The sequence below is a fragment of the Leucopleurus acutus genome (genome assembly GCF_964270905.1).
Source record: "Leucopleurus acutus genome assembly, chromosome: 6".
Classification (NCBI taxonomy): Eukaryota; Metazoa; Chordata; class Mammalia; order Artiodactyla; family Delphinidae; genus Leucopleurus; species Leucopleurus acutus.
The window spans coordinates 45,307,677-45,328,242 of record NC_139149.1 but is presented as its reverse complement, the minus strand read 5'-3'; the positions used below and the strand labels follow the sequence as shown (position 1 = coordinate 45,328,242).

At 38.5% G+C, this 20,566-nt stretch overlaps 1 protein-coding gene across 3 annotated transcripts in view; it reads left to right on the top strand.

Annotated features, from left to right (window-relative positions):
- Nucleotides 1-3,004: 3,004 nt before the first annotated feature.
- ACVR1C (activin A receptor type 1C) overlaps nt 3,005-20,566 on the top strand; it is a 140,745-nt gene continuing 123,183 nt past the window's right edge. For 2 of the 3 annotated variants that reach the window (XM_082840902.1, XM_082840903.1), the window contains exon 1: nt 5,826-6,009. In XM_082840902.1, the coding sequence (XP_082697028.1) occupies nt 5,937-6,009 (73 nt within the window). In that variant the 5' untranslated portion in view covers nt 5,826-5,936. Of the gene's footprint in view, nt 3,039-5,825; nt 6,010-20,566 lie in introns of those variants that run through there. The other variant, XM_082840904.1, reaches the window with a different exon arrangement.

The window sequence follows — 20,566 nt, the reverse complement described above, 5'->3', positions numbered from 1 at the left end:
GACCAAGTATTGGATGACTTTTTCCCTCAACCACAGCAGTTTCTTAAGAATCTGGTTTCCAGAGAATTCATAAATAGAAGTATCAGTGTATTTTACATCTCTATACAATAGATAAGGAGAAGGGGCACACCAAGAAAATAATGTACCTCATCTTCCAAAATGTCATGGTTTGCTGTATGTTTGATAATCCTAATGTAGGCGTCACCTTAAAGGAAATGAGTGGGTTGATAATGACTTATTATGAACCTCTAAGAGCAGGACACATGTGGGTCCTATCACAAGATAAGCACCCTACTTGGCAGCAGGTTAGTAAAAGCTACTGGGTCACATAGACAATCCAACAGGAAGTAATTGAGTTTGGATTATTTTTGAGATCTCCCAGCATCCTTCGCATCACTCTCAAGTTTACTCCTCTGGAGCTTTGGGCAGTAATGCTTTCTATCATTGTTCTTTTTGGTTTCTTGTCCTGTTAGGTTATAGAAAAATCCCTGACGTCTCAGTTTAGGAACAAGAGTCTCACTCTTAGGGGATAGAAAGTGAGTACTTCTGATAACTATTTTGGGGCTTTTGTCATTGGCAATCTTTTTTACTTTGTGCATTTTATGTTTTACAGCCAAAAATAAATAAATATTTTTAAAAACCTGATGCTCTCTTCCAAGCCTTCCTTGAAGCTACAGTTAGGGTGAAGAAAGGCGCAGCTAGCATTCAGATGCAGCAGCAGGAGAGATCCTAGCAGAATCATCCACTGTCCGGCCTCAGGGTGTTGATGGCATCAGATGCACTGTCTGTGCCCATTGGGGGACAGGGCAGAGCACTTCAAAGGCCAGTCCCCCTGGGTACTTATTATGTGCCAAGTTAATTTCAGTTGCCAATGTCAGAACTGCCAGTGTTAGAACTAGCAATACGTCTTAGGTAGCATTCTGTTACATGAGCACATTTGTGCTATAAAAAGATCCTTCTGGCTGAAGAGTCCATGAGAATAGATCAGAGAGGAGTGAATCTCAAGGAAGGGGGACCAGTTAGGAGGCATTTTTGACATTTCAAGTAAAAGAAGATGATGATTTGCGGTAGGATGGTCGCAGTGAGATGGAAAGAAGTGAAAAAATTTGAGAGATTTTTAATAAAAGTTAGAATCCATAGAAACTGCTGATTAACTGGATGTAAAAGATGAAACAGAGGGAAGTGATAAGGGGGAAAGAAACAGGGTATTTGTCTGGGGTTAAAAATAACTGTCCTTTTTGAGTGATTTACTCAGGAAGAGATGCATTTGTACTGAGTCATCTAACTCTCTTACCTCCCTGTAACCTCACTCTGGTAGAGTATAATTACAGGCCCATTTTAAGGAAATGATCCAAGTGGTGGAGGCTTGCTTACTTGGAACTGAATCTCTGACCTGCCTTTTATAGATAGAGCCTGTATTGAAGGCACCTAATCAGCTTAGCACACTGACATTAGCCAGTGGAAGAGAAAACAAAGTTTGAGTCTGTTGAAAGACCATATTAATAGTATTAAAAGCATACAAAAATCAGTGAAGGGGGTGCAGTCATTTTGGAAGGTGGTGAAAACACCTAGTGTGAATACTTTACAAAGATATTAAGCTTTTAGCAGTGGCAGTCGAGCTAAGAAACTGTTTGATATCCCCCCATTATCCATGTCCACAGAGCGGGGTCATTATTTTTCTTTTTTATGAGACCTGAGCTGTCTCATGAGGTATAGACACTTTGAAGGTATATATTGTAGAATCTCAACAAAGTTCCTAAAACACATGACTATTTTCATGGGATAGAATTAACAACAGACAAGTGAAGAAGAAGAACCGAAGTGAAACTAAAATTTCCCAATGTAAAACTTTCTGGGATTAAGAGATGAGATGAGTGAAGATGAGTGTGTCATGCACTTCTTTAGAGAGAATGTGAGTTTAGGGAAGGAAAAACGCAGTAAAATGAGAAAAGATTAGACCTTGACAGTATATAGCAAATTATCATAGTATGCCTCCTCACCATATGCTTGTTCCATGACAAGTTCATGTTCCAAGATGAAATGAGAAATTAAGATGCATGGCATTCATGATTCTGGAAAGGATAATAATAAAAGAAACCTGTACAATAAAAAAAATCCTAAACAACCACACCCAACCAATAGTCATTTTCAAAGTTCAGTTATTACACATTTACTTGCCTTATTCATTTGGAATGTTATTCTGCAAATGCATCAAATCTTTACAATTTATACCTGTTTCCCTGGTTATGTAAGATTTACTCACCCGAAGTCTGTTTTGCTGATGGGTTATGAACTCCTCAATTATTTGTTGTTTTTGTTTTCCGTTGATGATGAGAATCCAGGAGTCATGATGTAATGTTGCTATGGTAATGAATATGTACAAATAGATGATTAAGGGTGGGGGGAACCTTAAATCTTTAGAAACATATTTGCATGTAAATTTCTTTCCAGTGAAATTTTTTAAAATTTCACATGTAAATTTTTTTCTGTTATGTACAGAAGTATGAAAGATGTACTATATTATATCGTATCTTGAACAATGCATTTGTGCTGCTTATATTAAGTAACAGGAGTCACTCACTATGCTCCAAGGAGTGTTTTCTTAATAATAGTTCATTTTTAAAGATATTGGATTAAAACTGGATTAATTTCCATAGGTGCGTTTATGTGTGTGTGTACAAATAAAGTATACTCTTTTAAGTAAAAATTGGGACACATTATAAGGGTGAAGCTCTTTTCTTCAAGGCTATCAGAAATATTTATAGTTGCCTAAGAATATACTTTGCCAGCCATTGGAACTCAATACATGCTGAGTGGTTAACTTGTTACTTCAATGCTGCCATAGAACTGATGTTGGAAGAAGACATGAACTTAGGACAGAGGGAAATGGTATTTGGAGATGTAGTTTAATATAATCCTACAAGTTAAGCATTTAGATTTTGACTTATTAACCTTTTTTTGTTGTATCACAGAACTTTGCACCAAGATATCAAGAGTTGCTGCTTCCTTCATTGGCTGGCCACATGTTGTCTGGCAAGGTACTTAACAACACTTGGCTTTTTTATACTGTGCTTAAGACAAAGGTAATGATCTTTTGCCATTTGAGGAGGATTCATTAGACCAGCATTGTCCAATAGAGATAGAATGCGAGCCACACATATAATTTAAAATTTTCTAATAGCTATATTAAAAAGTAGAAAGGAAGAGGTGAAATTAATTTTAGTAACATATTTTATTTGACCCAATGTATCCAAAATATTATCATTTCAACATGTAAGCAATATAAAATTATTAATGATATATTTTACATTCTTATTTTGTAATAAGTCTTTGAAATCCAGCATGCTTTTTTTTTTTTTTTTTTTTTTTTTTTTGCGTTGCGCGGGCCTCTCACTGTTGTGGCCTCTCCCATTGCGGAGCACAGGCTCTGGACGCGCAGGCTCAGCGGCCATGGCTCACGGACCCAGCCGCTCCGCGGCATGTGGGATCTTCCCAGACCGGGGTACGAACCCGTGTCCCCTGCATCGGCAGGTGGACTCTCAACCACTGTGCCACCAGGGAAGCCCCAGCATGCATTTTATACTTACAGCACATATCATTTTGGACTAGACACAGTTCAAGTGCTCACTACTCACATGTGGCTGGTGGATAACATAGCAGACAATGCACCATTAGACTAAGAGGAAAGTGTTGAATTTATTTAGAATATTGAAGTTATTCAGTATCAGACTTCTTGGGATAATAACCTTGCTTTCTTAGAAGATGAGAGCTTTCCAACTTGCAGGGAAATTGCTTACTGTATTCAAGAGACAAAATAAATATGTGGAGGGTAAATACCTGACATTAGCATAATGCCTTGGTTTGACAGTATGTTCACATTCACTACCCTTTTTAATCCTGTCGTGGTTCTGAGAAATAGGGAGGAACGAAGTTCCACTTACTTTTGAGGAAGCAGGCTCTGATCTTTAGGCTCCAAGTCTCATGATCCAATGGTAGATCACCATCTAGGGTATAGTTACCAAATAATGAGCAAGCCAAGTCAGCCAAAATATAATGTGTTCTAGCATTTTCTTTTCTTTTTTTAAAAAAAGCATCTGTTTTGTGGGTGTCTGGAAGGGCTCAGGCTTGTCCCAGATCTCCATTTTTTTTTGATTTATTTGTTTGCTTGGATCCAGAATGAAATGAGAACAAAGTCTTTTTATGCTTAGGAATGTTTTGATTCATACAAGGTGGTGGTGGTGGGGGTGAGATCCTCAAGACTGTCACTATCATGCATCAAAGTCCAACAAATATCCCACCCCCAATACTGTGACTCTTTGATTAAGTCAACTGCATACAGCATTTCACCATAGGTCTTCCATAGATGTGCTATTTAGAGCTAAAGTAGGTGAAGAAGCAAGTAATATCTCTTACTCCAAAGCAATTCATTTATATGACAATCACTTTTCAAAGAGGCCCCTAACAGCAGCAATAACACCAGCACTGGATTCTTGGCTTTTTGTGTTGTTCAGTTTAAAATAATCCCATTCAGATTGACATATACACACTACTATATATAAAATAGATAACTAATAAGGAGCTACTATATAGCACAGGAAACTCTACTGAATACTCTGTAATGGCTTATATGGGAAAAGAATCTAAAACAGAGTGGATATATGTATATGTATAACTGATTCACTTTGCTGTACACCTGAAACTAACACAACATTGTAAATCAACTATACTCCAATAAAACTTTTAAAAAATAATTCCATTCACTTTAATGTACAAGCTACATACCTGGATTAAATTTAGGCTAATTTCTATTAATTGGTAATGCTGCCCTTATATTTTCAAACGCAATCCACATGGGAAGCACACTCATTTGATAAGCCCCAGGGATTTAAACAATACTCAAAGTGTCTAGTGCAGTACTTTCAATCATTCTTCACCTCCCCTTAAAGCTTGTGTATGATTCCAACCCGCCCCTCAGTTTTTCAACTGCTGAAATTGTACTTGCTAAGTATTTTGCATAGGACGGGTCCTCTACTTCCTTCTAAACCTGGATTACACATTGCAGACGACCACATCACCTGGTGCAGGTAGTCCAGCTTCGGTCGCCATTCATGGGGGGGGGGCGGTCACTTGAAGGCATCAGATTAGAGATGAAGTTTGTTAAGCCAAAACTATAGGTAGCCTAGGAAGTGAGGCACCTGGTTATTTCCAGGGCTGGACAGAGAGGGCACCCTTCCACAGACGCGCGCACAGCCAGGACGTGGCGGAGTGAGGAGCCAGGAGGAATACCCAGGATGTTTCAGGGCTCAGTCTAGTTAGAAAACCTTTAGGGCACTGGACAACAAATGAGTGTCGAGACCTGGACGCGTGGATCTTCTGTAGGAGACTATAGAGCGGAGCAACAGGAAGCAACTGCTGCAGGGTTTAAGTCTTCCTGAAGTCTCAGTAGGGCTTTCCCTCCTGTCCCGACGCCCTTCTCAGCGTATCCAGTCTTGGGGACTCCGCGCCACCCCACCTGCTTTCTTTGCCTCCCCCTGCGCCCCCCCCCCCCCCCCCGCCCTCACCTCTCTGCGATCTCACTGCTTCTCCTGCGGGCCGCCCTTGCCCGCCAGCCGGGCTGCGGCAGGCCCCGTGAGGCTGCCGGAGGGCCCAGGGGGCGGAGGCGCGACAGGGGCGGGCTCTGTCGCCCCCCCGCCCCCCTGCCAGCCGGGCTGCCGGGGCCAGTGGCTGGAGCGCCGCGCACCGCCAGCCGTGGGGGCGGGGGATGGGGGAGGCAGGGGAGGGGAGCGCCCGCGCTGATTAGAGCCAACCGCACACTTCAAAAGGGTGTCGGGCAGTGCTTCCCTCCTGCGCCCCGGGAACTTCAAAGCGGCCCGCGCTGCCCCGGCCGTCGCGCTCGGCTCCGGGGCCACGCAGCCCGGGCGCGGCGCCTGGTGGCCATGACCCGAGCGTTCCGCGCCGCGCTTCGCCAGGCTCTCCTGCTGCTCGTCGCGGCCGCCGCGCTCTCGGCAGGTACTACAAGCGACCCTTTCTCCGCGCCCGTGAGGGTGGGAGACCGCGCCCGTCGGGGGCGGTCTGCGGGTGGGCAAGGGGTGGGGAAAGAAAGTGCTCTGAGCGAACTGACCTTCCTCGGGGCGGAGTGCAAAGCGCCAGTTAGATTGAAGGGGCGCGGGATAGGGCGCAGCGTGGGCACCTGAAGTCGGCCAGCAGGGTAGACAGGTGTGTTGGGGATGAAGCCACTAGGAGGGGGGAAGAGCTCCAGAGACGTTGGGGTATGGGATTAGGGGTGAGGTGGGTGACACATTTGGGGGCAGATTGTAGCGGAGGGAGTAGGAGAGTGTTTGTGGGTGTGTGCAGGGCTGGGAGTTGGGTGGCACCGTGAGTTCACTCTGCAGGGGCTTGGGGGACGCTCCGTGCTGAGCTCCGGAGAGCTAAGCAAGGATGACGACACGGTGGTGGTGGGAGAGTGGGGAGTGGTGGTGGCGATTCAGTCAGAGTTTTAGGAGATGAGGGATACCTCAAAAGCCGCTGGTGCCAAGCTCTGTAGGCGGGAGTGGGAGCTTAAATCTGCGTGGTTTGCAAGGCACAATGCTTTCGAGGTATGATCTTTACTAAGAGCTGCAGGGAAAAAAATTTCTGGCAAGAGTCCCAGCGTTTATGACAGGTCTGTACTTTGATAGGCTAAATAGAGCCCTCGGCCCAAGCTAGAAATTAAACATTTCTTCATAATGTTTACTAGAAACTGGGGCAAATGCATATAGTGTGCTATGATGAAGAGCCCTTTAACTCTAAAATTCTTTTCATTATCACATTATTCTGGGTTATGGAGAGAGACCAGGAGCAGATTCCTTGCTAACTCATTCTTTAAACATGTCAATCAGACATTTAAGACATTTGCACATAAAAACCTGGTGTTTTTCCGTAGGGCTGTACTTTGTCTGAAGCTGATTTTGATGCATTTTTGTTTTCTCCGATGACAGTCTGTTTGACATTAATAGCTATACTCCAGGGTAGGTAGTTTTCCTCTCAGTGACATGTGCACGAGAATGTTTTGAATAGTATGATTGCTGTCACGTGCAGATTCAGTGTTTTAGATGGTCTGAGAGACTCACCAAATACAATATTCAAATGAAAATTTGATTGTTGGAAGTGATCAGTTGATACAATATTAGAATGAAAACATTTCAGTTATCTTTGAAAAGGCACAGCCTTTTAGGAAGCAGTTACCCAGAGACTTGTCAGGAAGATGATGGGATAAAGGGAAGTATTTGCATTCAGAGTTAGTAAATTCATCACTGGGAAGAAAAATGACTATGGGAAGGTCTTTATGAGAAATGGGCAGAAACTCCACTAACTTGGAATACTCAAAGTGCTCTTGATGACTTAGTAGAATTTACACACACAAAGTCTTCTGGAGATCACAGTTTTAACTGGACACCTGTGAAGTTGCCTCTGAAGGCTATCTGTACAAACCCTTTTTATTTCAGGGAGCTAATAGCTTTGTTGCAGACATTTAAAAAAATAGACTCAATTATTTTTTATCTAGCTTGAAAGGTATATTTTGTTGTATGACAGAATCATTAGAAGATTTCAGAGACTCTGGGCATAGCAATATAGGAAACACATGCCTTGCCTGCTATGTTCTTAAAAAGGCATGGAAACTTTTGACATTGAAATGTGCAATAGATCATCCATTCAAATTTGATTGTTTCCTTAAAATTTGAAGGCTAAGAAAAATGCCTGATATGGAAATAATGTGGCAATACAGTAGAGAAGGACTTATCAAAATTGAACTTTAACGATGAACTTTTCTATGTAGAATGCAATCATTCTGAAACCTGTTTAAGAAATTTTACTCCTCTTTGTGTCCCACAGGAAAAAAAAAGTATATTGCAATCTACATTTTTGATTCTTATTTTTTTATACAAATCTTTGATTATTTGATAGAGGGAGTCAAGGTTATTTATTTATTTAATCTTTTAAATTGTTTTCTCATGTGGCTACCTTCATTATCTTTGACCTGGTCACTTTTTTTTTTTTTTTTGCGTTACGTGGGCCTCTCGCTGTTGTGGCCTCTCCCATTGCGGAGCGCAGGCTCAGCGGCCATGGCTCACGGGCCCAGCCACTCCGCGGCATGTGGGATCTTCCTGGACCGGGGCACGAACCCGTGTCCCCTGCATCGGTAGGTGGACTCTCAACCACTGTGCCGCCAGGGAAGCCCTTGACCTGGTCACTTTTACAAATTGCATTGTTAATCATATTTACCATGTTTTGGAGATGTACATGCCATTGTTGACATGTTATATGAGAAGTTGCTATTGACAGTGACATAGCAAAACTACATGACAGAAAACACTACTTTCCAACTTGGCTCTGTTGAGCACCAAGCCTAGGACCTTAAATATCTGAAGATACTGATGAACGAATAAACCCTTTTTGCTTTGGCTGTTCTTCCCCAGCATCTCTAGCACCTTAGGTGTGTCAAGCCTTGACAGCAGAGTAGAAATCATTGCTCCTTGGTGAAAATCTCAGAGGGTAACCTCTGGTCTGGTGGAAACTTAGAGAAACTATTTATTGGTCTGGACTGGCTAAAAAAATTAGGCTGCTCTGTGTTGCTCTAATTATCTAGTTTCTGGGTTCCTTGATGTTGATAAGAAAGACCTGACATGACCGCACAACATTTATCATGTGTATTAAACAAAGAATTGCCAGAAAATGCCCTGGAGTTCTCAAATTTGAAGCTGGACTTGGACATTATACAGATTTACACATTGTATATTTTCTACTAATTTCATGAAACTCCTTTGTCTTCTGGCTAGAAAGGATTATTAAGAGTCCAGAAAGCTAGATGCTGTTACTCTAAAGGTGAAAAGATAACTGTTTCATTTAATAACCAGAGTTGGGTAGGGGTTTCAGGTAGTGAGGTTTTTTTTTCCCCCACTTAACAGCAGTTAGCAGTTCCTACTATACATTTTAAACTGTGCTGGAAGTAAAAGTGAAAGCCTTGGACTGAGTTTATAATGCAAAAGATGGCACCTTTGCCCTTCTTTAAGCATGGTCATTTATTGGTTGATTGACACAAGTGTAGCAAGAGGCTCCCCCCTGGTTCCAAAAAAGGGACTTCTTTGGACTAGGAGAAACTCTGTGCAGAAGTCCTTGGGAGCGTATTTCTTCATTGATTGTACTGCCTGAACCTGTTTTCTAGCCTCAAACTTACAGAAGTATAAAATAGAGAATTCCTCCGATTTTCTACAATGACGCAAAAATACAGGATTTGAGGTGTGAGAGTAAGAGAGGAGCAAAGGATGACACAAAATTTTGACCCAAGCAATAGAAGAATAGACCATTAAGTAAGGTGAGGCTGACTGTAGGTGGAGCAGGCCTGGGGAGAGGTGGGGCATGGTGGAGGAGAGCTGGAGCTCAGTTTTGGGTATGTTGAGTGTTAAATGTCTCATAGGTACTGGGGTGGAGATGTCATGTGAGCAATTGGTTTTATGAGTCTGGAGTTCAGCCTGACCTGAAGATTAAAAATCTAAAGCCAATGGCATTTACAGATAATTTTATTTATTTATTTATTTTTAAATATAATTTATTTATTTGACTGCATTGGGTCTTCATTGCTGGGTGTGGGCTTTCTCTAGTTGTGGCGAGAGGGGGCTACTCTTCGTTGTGGTGCACGGGCTTCTCATTGTGGTGGCTTCTCTTGTTGCAGACACGGGCTCTGGGCGTGTGGGCTTCAGTAGTTGTGGTTCACGGGCTCAGTGGTTGTAGCTCACAGGCTCAGTAGTTGTGGCGCACAGGCTTAGTTGCTCTGCGGCATGTGGGATCTTCCTGGACCAGGGATCAAACCCATGTCCCCTGCATTGGCAGGTGGATTTTTAACCACTGCACCACTGGGGAACAAATAATTTTTTAGTATAAGTAGGTTACAAATATGACATGGGGCATATATATATTAAAAATTAATTGCTGTTTAATTCTAGTTTAACTGGGTATTCTGTACTTTTATCTGGCAGCCCAACATTAAATAACTATTGTGGTGAGATGAACTGCTTCAGATATATGTATTCCCGGCTCTTGCATTAGAGAATACACTTATTTTCTAGTTCTCATCTCTTAAAACTTCTGTTCTAGCTTTGCTGCCATCCCCATGTGTATCTCTGAATAGATCACTTCCAAGTCTTGGCACTGAATGTCCTTCTGAGTCAACAGAGGGGGATACCCAGCCTTTCCTAATCTTACATGAGTACCTTAACATAAAAGGATGTGTGAAAGAGAAACAATACTCTCTAGACTCTCTGCAAATATTTATTGTTATGTGAAAGCAGTTGGTTTTGCCCAAAGTTATGGTCTTTTGAATGTGATTGTTGCTTTCAAATGCATTTTTAGAGTACAGGGGGACTGGTTCCAGGACCCCCGGGATACTGAAATTTGAAACTTGAGGATGCTCAAGTCCCTTATGTAAAATGGTGTAGTATTTACATATGATCTATGTACATCCTCCCATGTATTGTACTTTAAATCATCTAGATTACTTATAATACTCAATACTGTGTAAACACTATGTAAATAGTTGTAAATATAATGTAAAACCTATGTAAAGAGTTACCAGTGCATGGCAAATTCAACTTTTGCTTTTTTGGAACTCTCTGGAGTTGGTTGGTTATATCTGCAGATGCGGAACCTGTGGCTACAGAGGGCCAACTGTGTTTTCCTTTTGAATAAACATTCATGTGTTTCTCTTTAAAAAACTTCTAGGCAGCAGCTGAGATCCAGGTTGTTGTATTTTTCTTGGCAGAACTTGCATCTCTTATTGTAAATAAGGAAAGGTTAGAAGAGAGGAGAACAACTAGGATCACACAGGACCTGATAATCTGACAGTTTATGGTTCCAGAGCATCTTCCTAAAAGAATGATCTTGAGTCCTTCAGGAGAGGGACAGGGATACATAAATATCAGCCAGAGGATGTTTAGTTCCTGCTCTAGCTAAGTCTCGACCTGCTACCAAATAATTAGCATTGGCTTCATTTTGAGGTTTGCACGGGAAAAGTGTCCTATAAGTGAACTGTAGGCATGGATCATTAAAAACTCAAACAGATGTGTTCACATGAGTAGAAAGAGTTTGTTTTAATAAATAAACAATAGGATTGATTTTCAAATATAAATGGAAAACAGAACTAAATAGGAAAAAAAGGAAAAGTTCTAAGCACAGAGTGTGTATTTATCATTCCTTATCTTTTATATCTTTTTCTGGATTTTTTATCGATTGGGATTTCATGTTTAAAAATTTTCACAGCAAATACTAAAAATCTCAAGGTTTATCTTTACATTGTTTAAGAAATTGGGATAGGACTTCCCTGGTGGCACAGTGGTTAAGAATCCGCCTGCCAGTGCAGGGATCACGGATTCGAGCCCTGGTCTGGGAAGATCCCACGTGCCACGGAGCAACTAAGCCCGGGTGCCACAACTACTGAGCCTGTGCTCTAGAGCCCGTGAGCCACAGCTACTGAGCCCACGTGCCACAACTACTGAAGCCTGTGTGCCTAGAGCCTGTGCTCTGCAATGAGAAGCCGACACACCACAATGAAAATTAGCCCCTGCTCGCCGCAGCTAGAGAAAGCCCACGTGCAGCAACAAAGACCCAACACAGCCAAAAATAAATAAATTTATTAAAAAAAATTGGGATAATATTGGGATATGTTCATAAATGATATAGAAATTCAAGATAGATGCACAACTATATGAATGTACTAAAGCCATCAAATTACATACTTTGACTAATTGTATGGTATATTATTTTATCTCAATAAAGCTGTTAAAAAGTAAATATAATAATAATAAAAAAAGAAATTACTCTTTTGTTAAGGGACCTAGGAATACCTAAATACTGTCTTGGTTCAGCTGTGCCTCTCCTCCAGTCTAAGATGGCTTACTAAGGGGGGCATCTAGAAAAGGGAGGGAAAATAAGGCAAAGTAACTTTTTTTTGTTGTTGCCTGGTACTTTGGCCGCAAATTCCATGGCAGAACTCTAATATTCTCCCTTTTTCTAAACTTTGAACAACTAAATAGCCTAGGATAAAGAAAGGGAGGTTATGATAAGTCAGAATCCTGGATCCTGACACTACGCTACCAACAAAAGGTCTTGCAATGCATGGATGAAGCCAGAGTGACAAAGCAGGGGACCTCTATCTCCAGTAGCTCATGGTAGTTCAACCTTCATGGCAGCTCTGACAGGAGCTTTAGGCCATAATCTCAGGGGTGACTGCTAAGTGGGGAAAGATGGAGCGTCTGTGGAGTTAGGTGGCTGGTTCTCTTCTATGAGGAAGCAGGTCCTGCCCTTCCCACGCTTGCTATGAAAAGAAGTAGGAGACAGGGTCATGACCATGAGCCCTGTGCCTTTCATGTTCTTTGAAAGCTAGATCCCTGAAGCGCGTGGGTCTCTCGGTTCCCTGGAACCTGAACAATACAGATCACTACTCCTCTCACTTAGGGATCCAGCAAAAAGTAAAAGAGAGGGAGGAGGTGAGTAGGAGTGTGAAAGAGACAAGGCAGACTTTATTTTCATAGAAGCCAATACTCCATTATTTTTCACTCTTTTGCCTTATCATGTGGCTCTTGAATTCATCTGCTCTGATTGGCCAACCAGGCTAACAAGGTTCTATTCTGTCCTGATGCTTCCCTTTTTCTCCTCTAGAATAATTTCCCTTTTCTGTTGTTCTCTTCTGGTTTTTTTAGAGTAGGTATGTGAAGATGCTGTTTCTTCGGAACTGTTTTAAATTAATCCCCTCAAGAATTCATGGGTGAATCATTCCGTATGACTCAAGAGCTTGGCTTATTAGTTTTTTTAAAACAATTTAAATTTGCCAGTGACTTAAGCATCCCAAATTAGATCAGTCTACTTTTTCATTAAACTTTTCACGTCAAGAAAATGATTAGGTTCTCTAATTTTGAAAGTGAAACACATATATTTTCTTCTAATCTGTTTTATCATTCTTGTCTCATGCTAAGGTAAAATGACAGAGATAGATGCTACATCTCTGTATGCTGATTAAGTTCCTTATACATTTTTCATTCAGTGCCATGATTGAATTAATACTTTGGTCAAAAACCAGATTAGAAAAAAATCTAATCCATCAGGATCTGGACAATCATCATTTTAACGCAAAATGTTTAGTTTCATAAGTGCATACTTATCTTAGAGATGTTAACTCAGAGGGTGGTAATCCAGATTAACACAGTTTTCAGGAGCCAGATTGTTTTCAAACAGAGCCAAAATATATTAAGGAATATTAACTCATCACATCTCATAACTTTATCTGATGACATTTTCCTGGCCTGATCCCCTAGAAATGTGTTTTTTTCTTCTTTCCATTCCCATTATTTCTCTTCAAGAGTAAAGATCTACACTGTGAACCTTTGCCTCTCTAAAATCATAGTGAGACTGCATTCTCACTCAAATTCCACTTGGAATCAAGAGTGTGTATTTCCAGGAAATAGACAATACACTCTAAATTTGAAACACTGAAAAAAGAATAATTATATGATTAGCAGAAGATTCCTTACAGAATAATAAATGCATAGTTGAATGAACCTCTCTCCCTTTTATAGCTGTTCTCTAGATACAGCTGTTCTCTAGATATATTAGCTATATTATATTAAAAGGCATTGCTTTTTTGCACATAGAAGAAAGTTGACTTTGTTAAAACAGCTGGACCTCTTTAAAAGAATTGAGAGTTACTGTGACAAATCAAGATGAGATGCTCCTTTAGAGTTAGTTTTCCTAAACTCTCCTTTGGATATTGTCTTTATCATAGTTTTTCATAATATTTCCTTATTACCTTTTTAATACCTATAGTATTTGTAGTGCTGTCCCTTCTTATATTCTTGACATTGAGAATTTGAATATTCTTTCTTTTTCCCTTGATCAGTCTAGCTGGAGGTTTATCGATTTTATTGATTTCTTTCAAATAAAAAACTTTTGGTTTTATTGATTTTCTTTGTTGTTTTTTTCCTTCAATTGTTTTCTGCTCTTATCATCACTGTTTCTTTTCTCTACTTACTTCGAATTTGTTCTTTTTTATTCTATCTTCTTAAGTTGGTACCTTAGATCAAGAGTTGACAAACTTTTTCTTATAGGGTCAGATAGTACATATTTTAGTCTTATGGACCCTACAGTCTCTGCTGCAGCTACTTAATTCTGCCATTGTAGTATAAAAGCAGGCATAGACAATACATAAATAGGTGTTGCTGTGTTTCAATAAAATTTTATTTACAAGTGGGACAGCCAGTGGGCCATAGTTTGCTGACTCTTTCTTAAGTCATTCACTTAAGACCTTCCTTCTTTTCTGCTATAAGCATTTAAAGCTCTAAATTTCCTTCTCAGCAACTGCTTCAGCTCATCCATAAATTGTGCTGTACTGTGTTTTTGTTACCATTGAGTTCAAAATATTTTCTAGTTTTTGTGATTTTTCTGGGACCTGTGGGTTATTTAGATATCTGTTGGTTAATTTCCAAATATTTTGGGAATTTTCAGATCATTTTGTTATTGACTTCTAATTTAAATCCATTGGGGATGAAAATACATCAGCTGTATGATTTCAGTTTTTTAAATTTCATTTTTATTTGTTTCAGAACCTAGCATGTGTCTGACCTGGTGAATGTACCACATGCGCTTGAAAATAATATGTGTTCTGTTGTTGTAGGGTGGAGTGTTCTATAAATGTTATTCAGGTCAAGTTGCTTCACATGTTATTCAAGTCATCTATATCTTTACTGATATTCTGTCTTCTTATTTTATCAATCACTGAGAGAGGATTGTTGACATCTTCAACTTACATTTGAATTCAGCTATTCTTCTTTTTAGTTTTTCCAATTTTTGCTTTATGTATTTGAAAAGTTTGTTAATGGGTACATACACATTAAGATTATTATGTCCTCTTGATGTATATTCAGCATTAGGAAACCACTTGCTTTATCCCTGGTAATATGTATTATCATGACATGTCTTTCTTTATCACTGGCAGTATTCTTTGCTTTAAAGTCTACTCTGTCAAAATTAATATAGACATCCCAGCTATGCTTAATATTTGTATATCTATCCTTTTTTTTTTACTATTAATATAGCTATTCCAGCTATCTTGTGCTGAATGTCTGCATGTTATAGATTTCCCATCCTCATATTTTTAACTTTATGTGTACATACATACATTTATACATGTATATATACATAATATATACATATGTATATATGTATGTGTGTGTTTATGTATGTGTATAGATGGTTACTTGAAGAGAGCAAATGGTTAGGTATTGTTTTTCATCCAGTCTTCCATACTTGTCTTTTAAATGTAGTGTTTAGACCATATACATTTAATGCATTTATCAATGTGGTTATGTTTAAATCTGTCATCTTATTATGTTTATATCTCTCCTTCTCTTTCTTCCTTTTTTTTGCCTTCATTTAATTGACTAAATGTTAGTATTCTATATTATTTCTTTTTTTAAAATTAATTAATTAATTAATGGCTGTGTTGGGTCTTCGTTTCTGTGCGAGGGCTTTCTCTAGTTGTGGCAAGCGGGGGCCACTCTTCATCGCGGTGCCTGGGCCTCTCACTATCGCAGCCTCTCTTGTTGCGGAGCACAGGCTCCAGGCGCGCAGGCACAGTAATTGTGTCTCACAGGCCCAGTTGCTCCGCGGCATGTGGGATCTTCCCGGACCAGGGCTCAAACCCGCGTCCCCTGCATTAGCAGGCAGACTCTCAACCACTGCGCCACCAGGGAAGCCCTTATATTATTTCTAATACTAGTTTATAAGCTACATCTCTTTGTTTTTAGTGATTACTGCAAGATTTATAACATCCATCTTTAAATTATCAGAGTTTAATCTAAGAACATTATTATCATATTCTTCCATTTCTGTCTTCTTGTCCTTTGTGCTACTAATCTCATATATTTTACTTCTAAATATTTTAAAACCATGGGACAAGTTATTATTTTGGCTTTAAATATTTAATTTTATTTATTTGTTTTTAGTTTTATTAACTTTTCCATTGAAGTATAGTTGATGTAATTACCTTTAAGTGAATTAAAAAATGAATGTGGGGGCTTCCCTCGTGGTGCAGTGGTTAAGAATCTGCCTGCCAATGCAAGGGACACAGGTTCGATCCCTGGTCCAGGAAGATCCCACATGCCACGGGGCAACTAAGCCCGTGCATCAAAACTACTGAGCCTGAGCTCTAGAGCCTATGAACCACAACTACTGAGCCCTCACGCCACAACTACTGTAGCTTGGGTGCCTTAGAGCCCGCAGGCCGCAACTACTGAGCCTACGTGCTACAACTACTGAAGCCCGTGCACCTAGAGCCTGTGCTCCACAACAAGAGAAGCAATGAGAAGCCTGCACACCACAATGAAGAGTAGCCCCTGCTTGCCACAACTAGAGAAAGCCCACACGCAGCAACAAAGACCCAACGCAGCCCAAAAAAAATAGAAGAAAAAAATGAATGTGGTATTTTGCGTTTACCCACCTATTTATCATTTCCATTTATTGCTCTTCATTATTTTGTGTGGATCTGAATTTACAACTGGTGTCACTTTCTTTCAGCGTGAAGAACTTCTTTTAACATTTCTTGTAGCTCAGTTCTGATGACAATACATTTATATTATTTTATTTTATTGGAGTAGATAATAATGTGTTAGTTTCTGCTCTACAGCAAATTGAATCAGTTATGCGTATGTATATATTCACCCTTTTTAGATTCTTTTCCCATATAGGTCATGGCAGAGTATTGAGTAGAGTTCCCTGTGCTATACAGTAGGTCCTTATTAGTTATCTATTTTATATATAGTAGTGTGTATATGTCAATCCCAATCTCTCAGTTTGTCCCTCCCTCCCCTTTCCCCTCTGGTAACTATATGTTAGTTTTCTACATCTTTGACTCAACTTCTGTTTTGTAAATAAGTTCATTTGTACCATTTTTTTTAAGATTACACATATATGTGATATCATGTGATATTTGTCTTTCTCTGTCTGACTTACTTCACTTCGTATGGCAATCTCTAGATCCATCCATGTTGCTGCAAAATTATTTTGTTCCTTTTTATGGCTGAGTAATATTCCATTGTATATGTATACCACATCTTCTTTATCCATTTCTAATCTATTTTTGTTTTCTGGAAAAGCTTTTATTTTCATTTTTCTCAAAATTTTATTATTAAGCTTTTCATACACTGGAATTGAAAGAATTTTATAGTTACTACTGATACATTCACCAACTAGATTATATTTGCTTTGTCCATATACATCCATTTATCTCTCTATTCATTAATACATATTATTTTTGATGCATTTTTAAATAAATTACAAATAGCAGTACACTATTCTCTAAGTACCTCAGCATGCATGTTATTACACAAATTCAATATTTGCAAACACTTGCAAACACAACACTATCCTCTTTTAATGAAACATTTACATATAATGACATTCACAAGTCTTATGTGTGCATTCTTGGTGTTGAGAAATGCAGTCACTTAATCTTCTTCAAGATGTTAATGTTAAACGTCACCACAATGAGTTTACTCATGTTCTTACCCAGTCATTTCTCAATGCCATACTCCCAAAAGCATTTGCTGTTCTTATTTTTTTCACTGTAGATTAGTTTTGGCTGCTGAGTGTGTTGCTTTGTAAATGCCAATTAGGTAAAGTTTGTTGATAGTGTGTTCACATCATCACATTTTTACTGAGAGGGGAGTGTTAAAAATCTCCTACTGTACTTGTGGATTTGTCTCTCTCTCCCTTTATTTCTGTCGGTTTTTATTTCATGTGTTTTGAAACTCTCTTATTAGACACATACACATTTAGAGTTGTCTGTCTACCTGATGCAATGACTATTTAATTACTATAAAGTCTCTCTCTTCATCTCAGTAATACTCCTTGTCTTGAGTCTATTCTCTCTGATATTATTATAACCATGCTTCATATTTGCATGTATATTTTCCCCATCCTTTTACTTACAACCCATCTGTATCTTTATATTTGAAGTGCACCCTTTGTATGTAATGTTCAGTTGGTTCTTGATTTTTATCCTTTAACGATATGACAATATCTGCATTTAATTTGGTGCAGATATTGCATCAAATTAAATAGCTAGTCCATTAACATTTAGTGTAATAATTGATATGGATTTAAGCCTACCATCTTGCTATTTGTCTCTCTTTCTATTGTTCCTCTGTTTCTTCTCTTTTGCCTTCTTTTTGTTTGATCATTTTGGGGGCATATTCCATTTATTTCCTTTATGGATTTATTTACATTCTGTTTTAATTATTGTTATTTTTAGTGTATCGAGAGTAACCTAAAATTAATAATAATAAATTAGGTTACTCTAGACCTAACTGTATTCTTTCTTAACTTAATGTTTACTTTGAGTCAATATTGTACTATTTCATTCTTCACTCTTTATACCTGACACTTCATTCTTCCTACTTTACTCCCCTCTTTATCCCACGACATCTCCTACTTTAATGTAAAGACCATATAATAATATGATTACATTTACCAATAGTATGATTATACTTGACACCAACCAAAAATTATTAGAAACACAAATAATCAAGGAAAAAACCTTACTGTCGAGAGACAGGTTACTCAATAGAACCTAGTTAAGATGTGATGCAGATATTGGAACTATCATACAGGGAATTAAAAATAACTGTGATTAAAAGCTGTGTGGAAAAGGTGAAAAATATGCATGAACATCATTTGCACTCTGAGTGCCATCCCAAGTGAAAGAAAATTGACAGAGTGAGGCACCTTTATTGATAAAGGCTTGTTTTTTCAAAGGATTAAAGCTTAAATGACAGAGCTTGGTTTATGAGTCCTAAATGGAAAAGGCTTCCCAAACAGGTGTTGAATTCCTCCCTATTCACAACTTGCTCAGCTTAATACATGCTTCTTGTGCTCCCTGAAGTGCCTGAAAGTTTTTATTTAGTCTTTTTGCTTTGAAACAGGTTTCATTTACTGTGTGCTTTTGGCATTATTTATTCTTTTCAATTTTATTTTCTAAAATACTGTTGTCCTAGATTCTACTCTACCCTGGAGCCCATTTTTATGTTTTAAAACTGATTAGGTGGTTTATTTCATTTGTTTGCTTCTGTTTCCTGATTTTATGTTTAGTAGAAATAAAGCACCATGTTACGGTATGCCTGATGAGAAAAAAATATGCATGAACAGACGTGGCATTTTAGCAGAAAGATAGAGTGTAAGAAAATGTCAAATGGAAATGCTAGATGTGAAACATGAGAGGAAGAATGTTCTTGATGTGCTTATCAGTAGACTTAACACAGCCGAAGAAAGTATCATGAACTTGAAGATGGAACAATAGAAATTACCTTATAATTATGTAATTTTACTATTATAAAGTCATTACACAAAAATGGAAGGTGTCAGGAGGTAAAGATGGAAGAATGAAAAGAACAAAAACTGGGCATCCAAGAGGTGTAATACAATATCAAGTGGCATAACATATGTGTAAATGGAATCAGGTGGAAAAGAGAATGGGATAGAAGAAATATTTGAAGAGATTGATGAATAATTTTCCAAATATAATGAAAGATATCAAATCATCAGTCACAGAGACTCAAAGAAGCCCAAGCAGGATAAATATCTCTCCTTCCAAACCCCACACTATTAGACATATCATATACAAATTGATCAGATTCAAAGATAGAGAGTAAATCTTGAAGGAAGCCCAAATAAAATAGACCTATAACATACAAAGGAGCAAAGTTAAGAATTAAAGCAGATGTCTCATCAGAAGCTATGCAAATCAGAAAACAATAAAGTGACAACTTTAAAGTACAGTATAAAACTGTCAACTCAGTATTCCATACCACATAAAGTTATCCTTTAAAATGGAGGCGAAACAGACATTTTCAGGCAAATAAAAACTGAGAATTTATTACCACAAGACCTGCACTACAAGAAATGTTAAAGTAACTTTTTCAGACAGAATGAATACAACATCAGAGACTTGTATCCACAGAGTGAAGTAAAGATCTCTGGAAATGGCTAAAATGAAGATAAATATAAAATAAATTTTTCCTTAACTTTAATCACTCTAAAAGATGATTGACTCTCTGAAACAAAAATAGTAGCAATTCTCTGTGAGTTTATAGCATATGTATGGATAAAATGTATGACAGCTTCAGCACAAAGGATGGGAAGGAGGAAATGGGAATATACAATTGTTAAGTTTCTCATATGTGAAGGGTTATATAGTATTATTTGAAGTTATACTATAATTAATTAAAGATGTATATTTTACAATCAAGGGCAATGCCTAAAATAGTAAAGTGTAAATTAAAATATTAAGGTATAAATAAGAAACAAGTAATGTACATAAAATAAAATGAAAAATTTTAAATCCCAAAACATGATGACAAAATGGCAAAGGCACCAAACATAGATGGAACAAATAGAAAGAAACTAGCAAGATGGTAGATTTTAATTCAACCACATCAATAATCACATTAAATGCAAGTGGTTTAAATACAGTAATTAAAAAGATGAG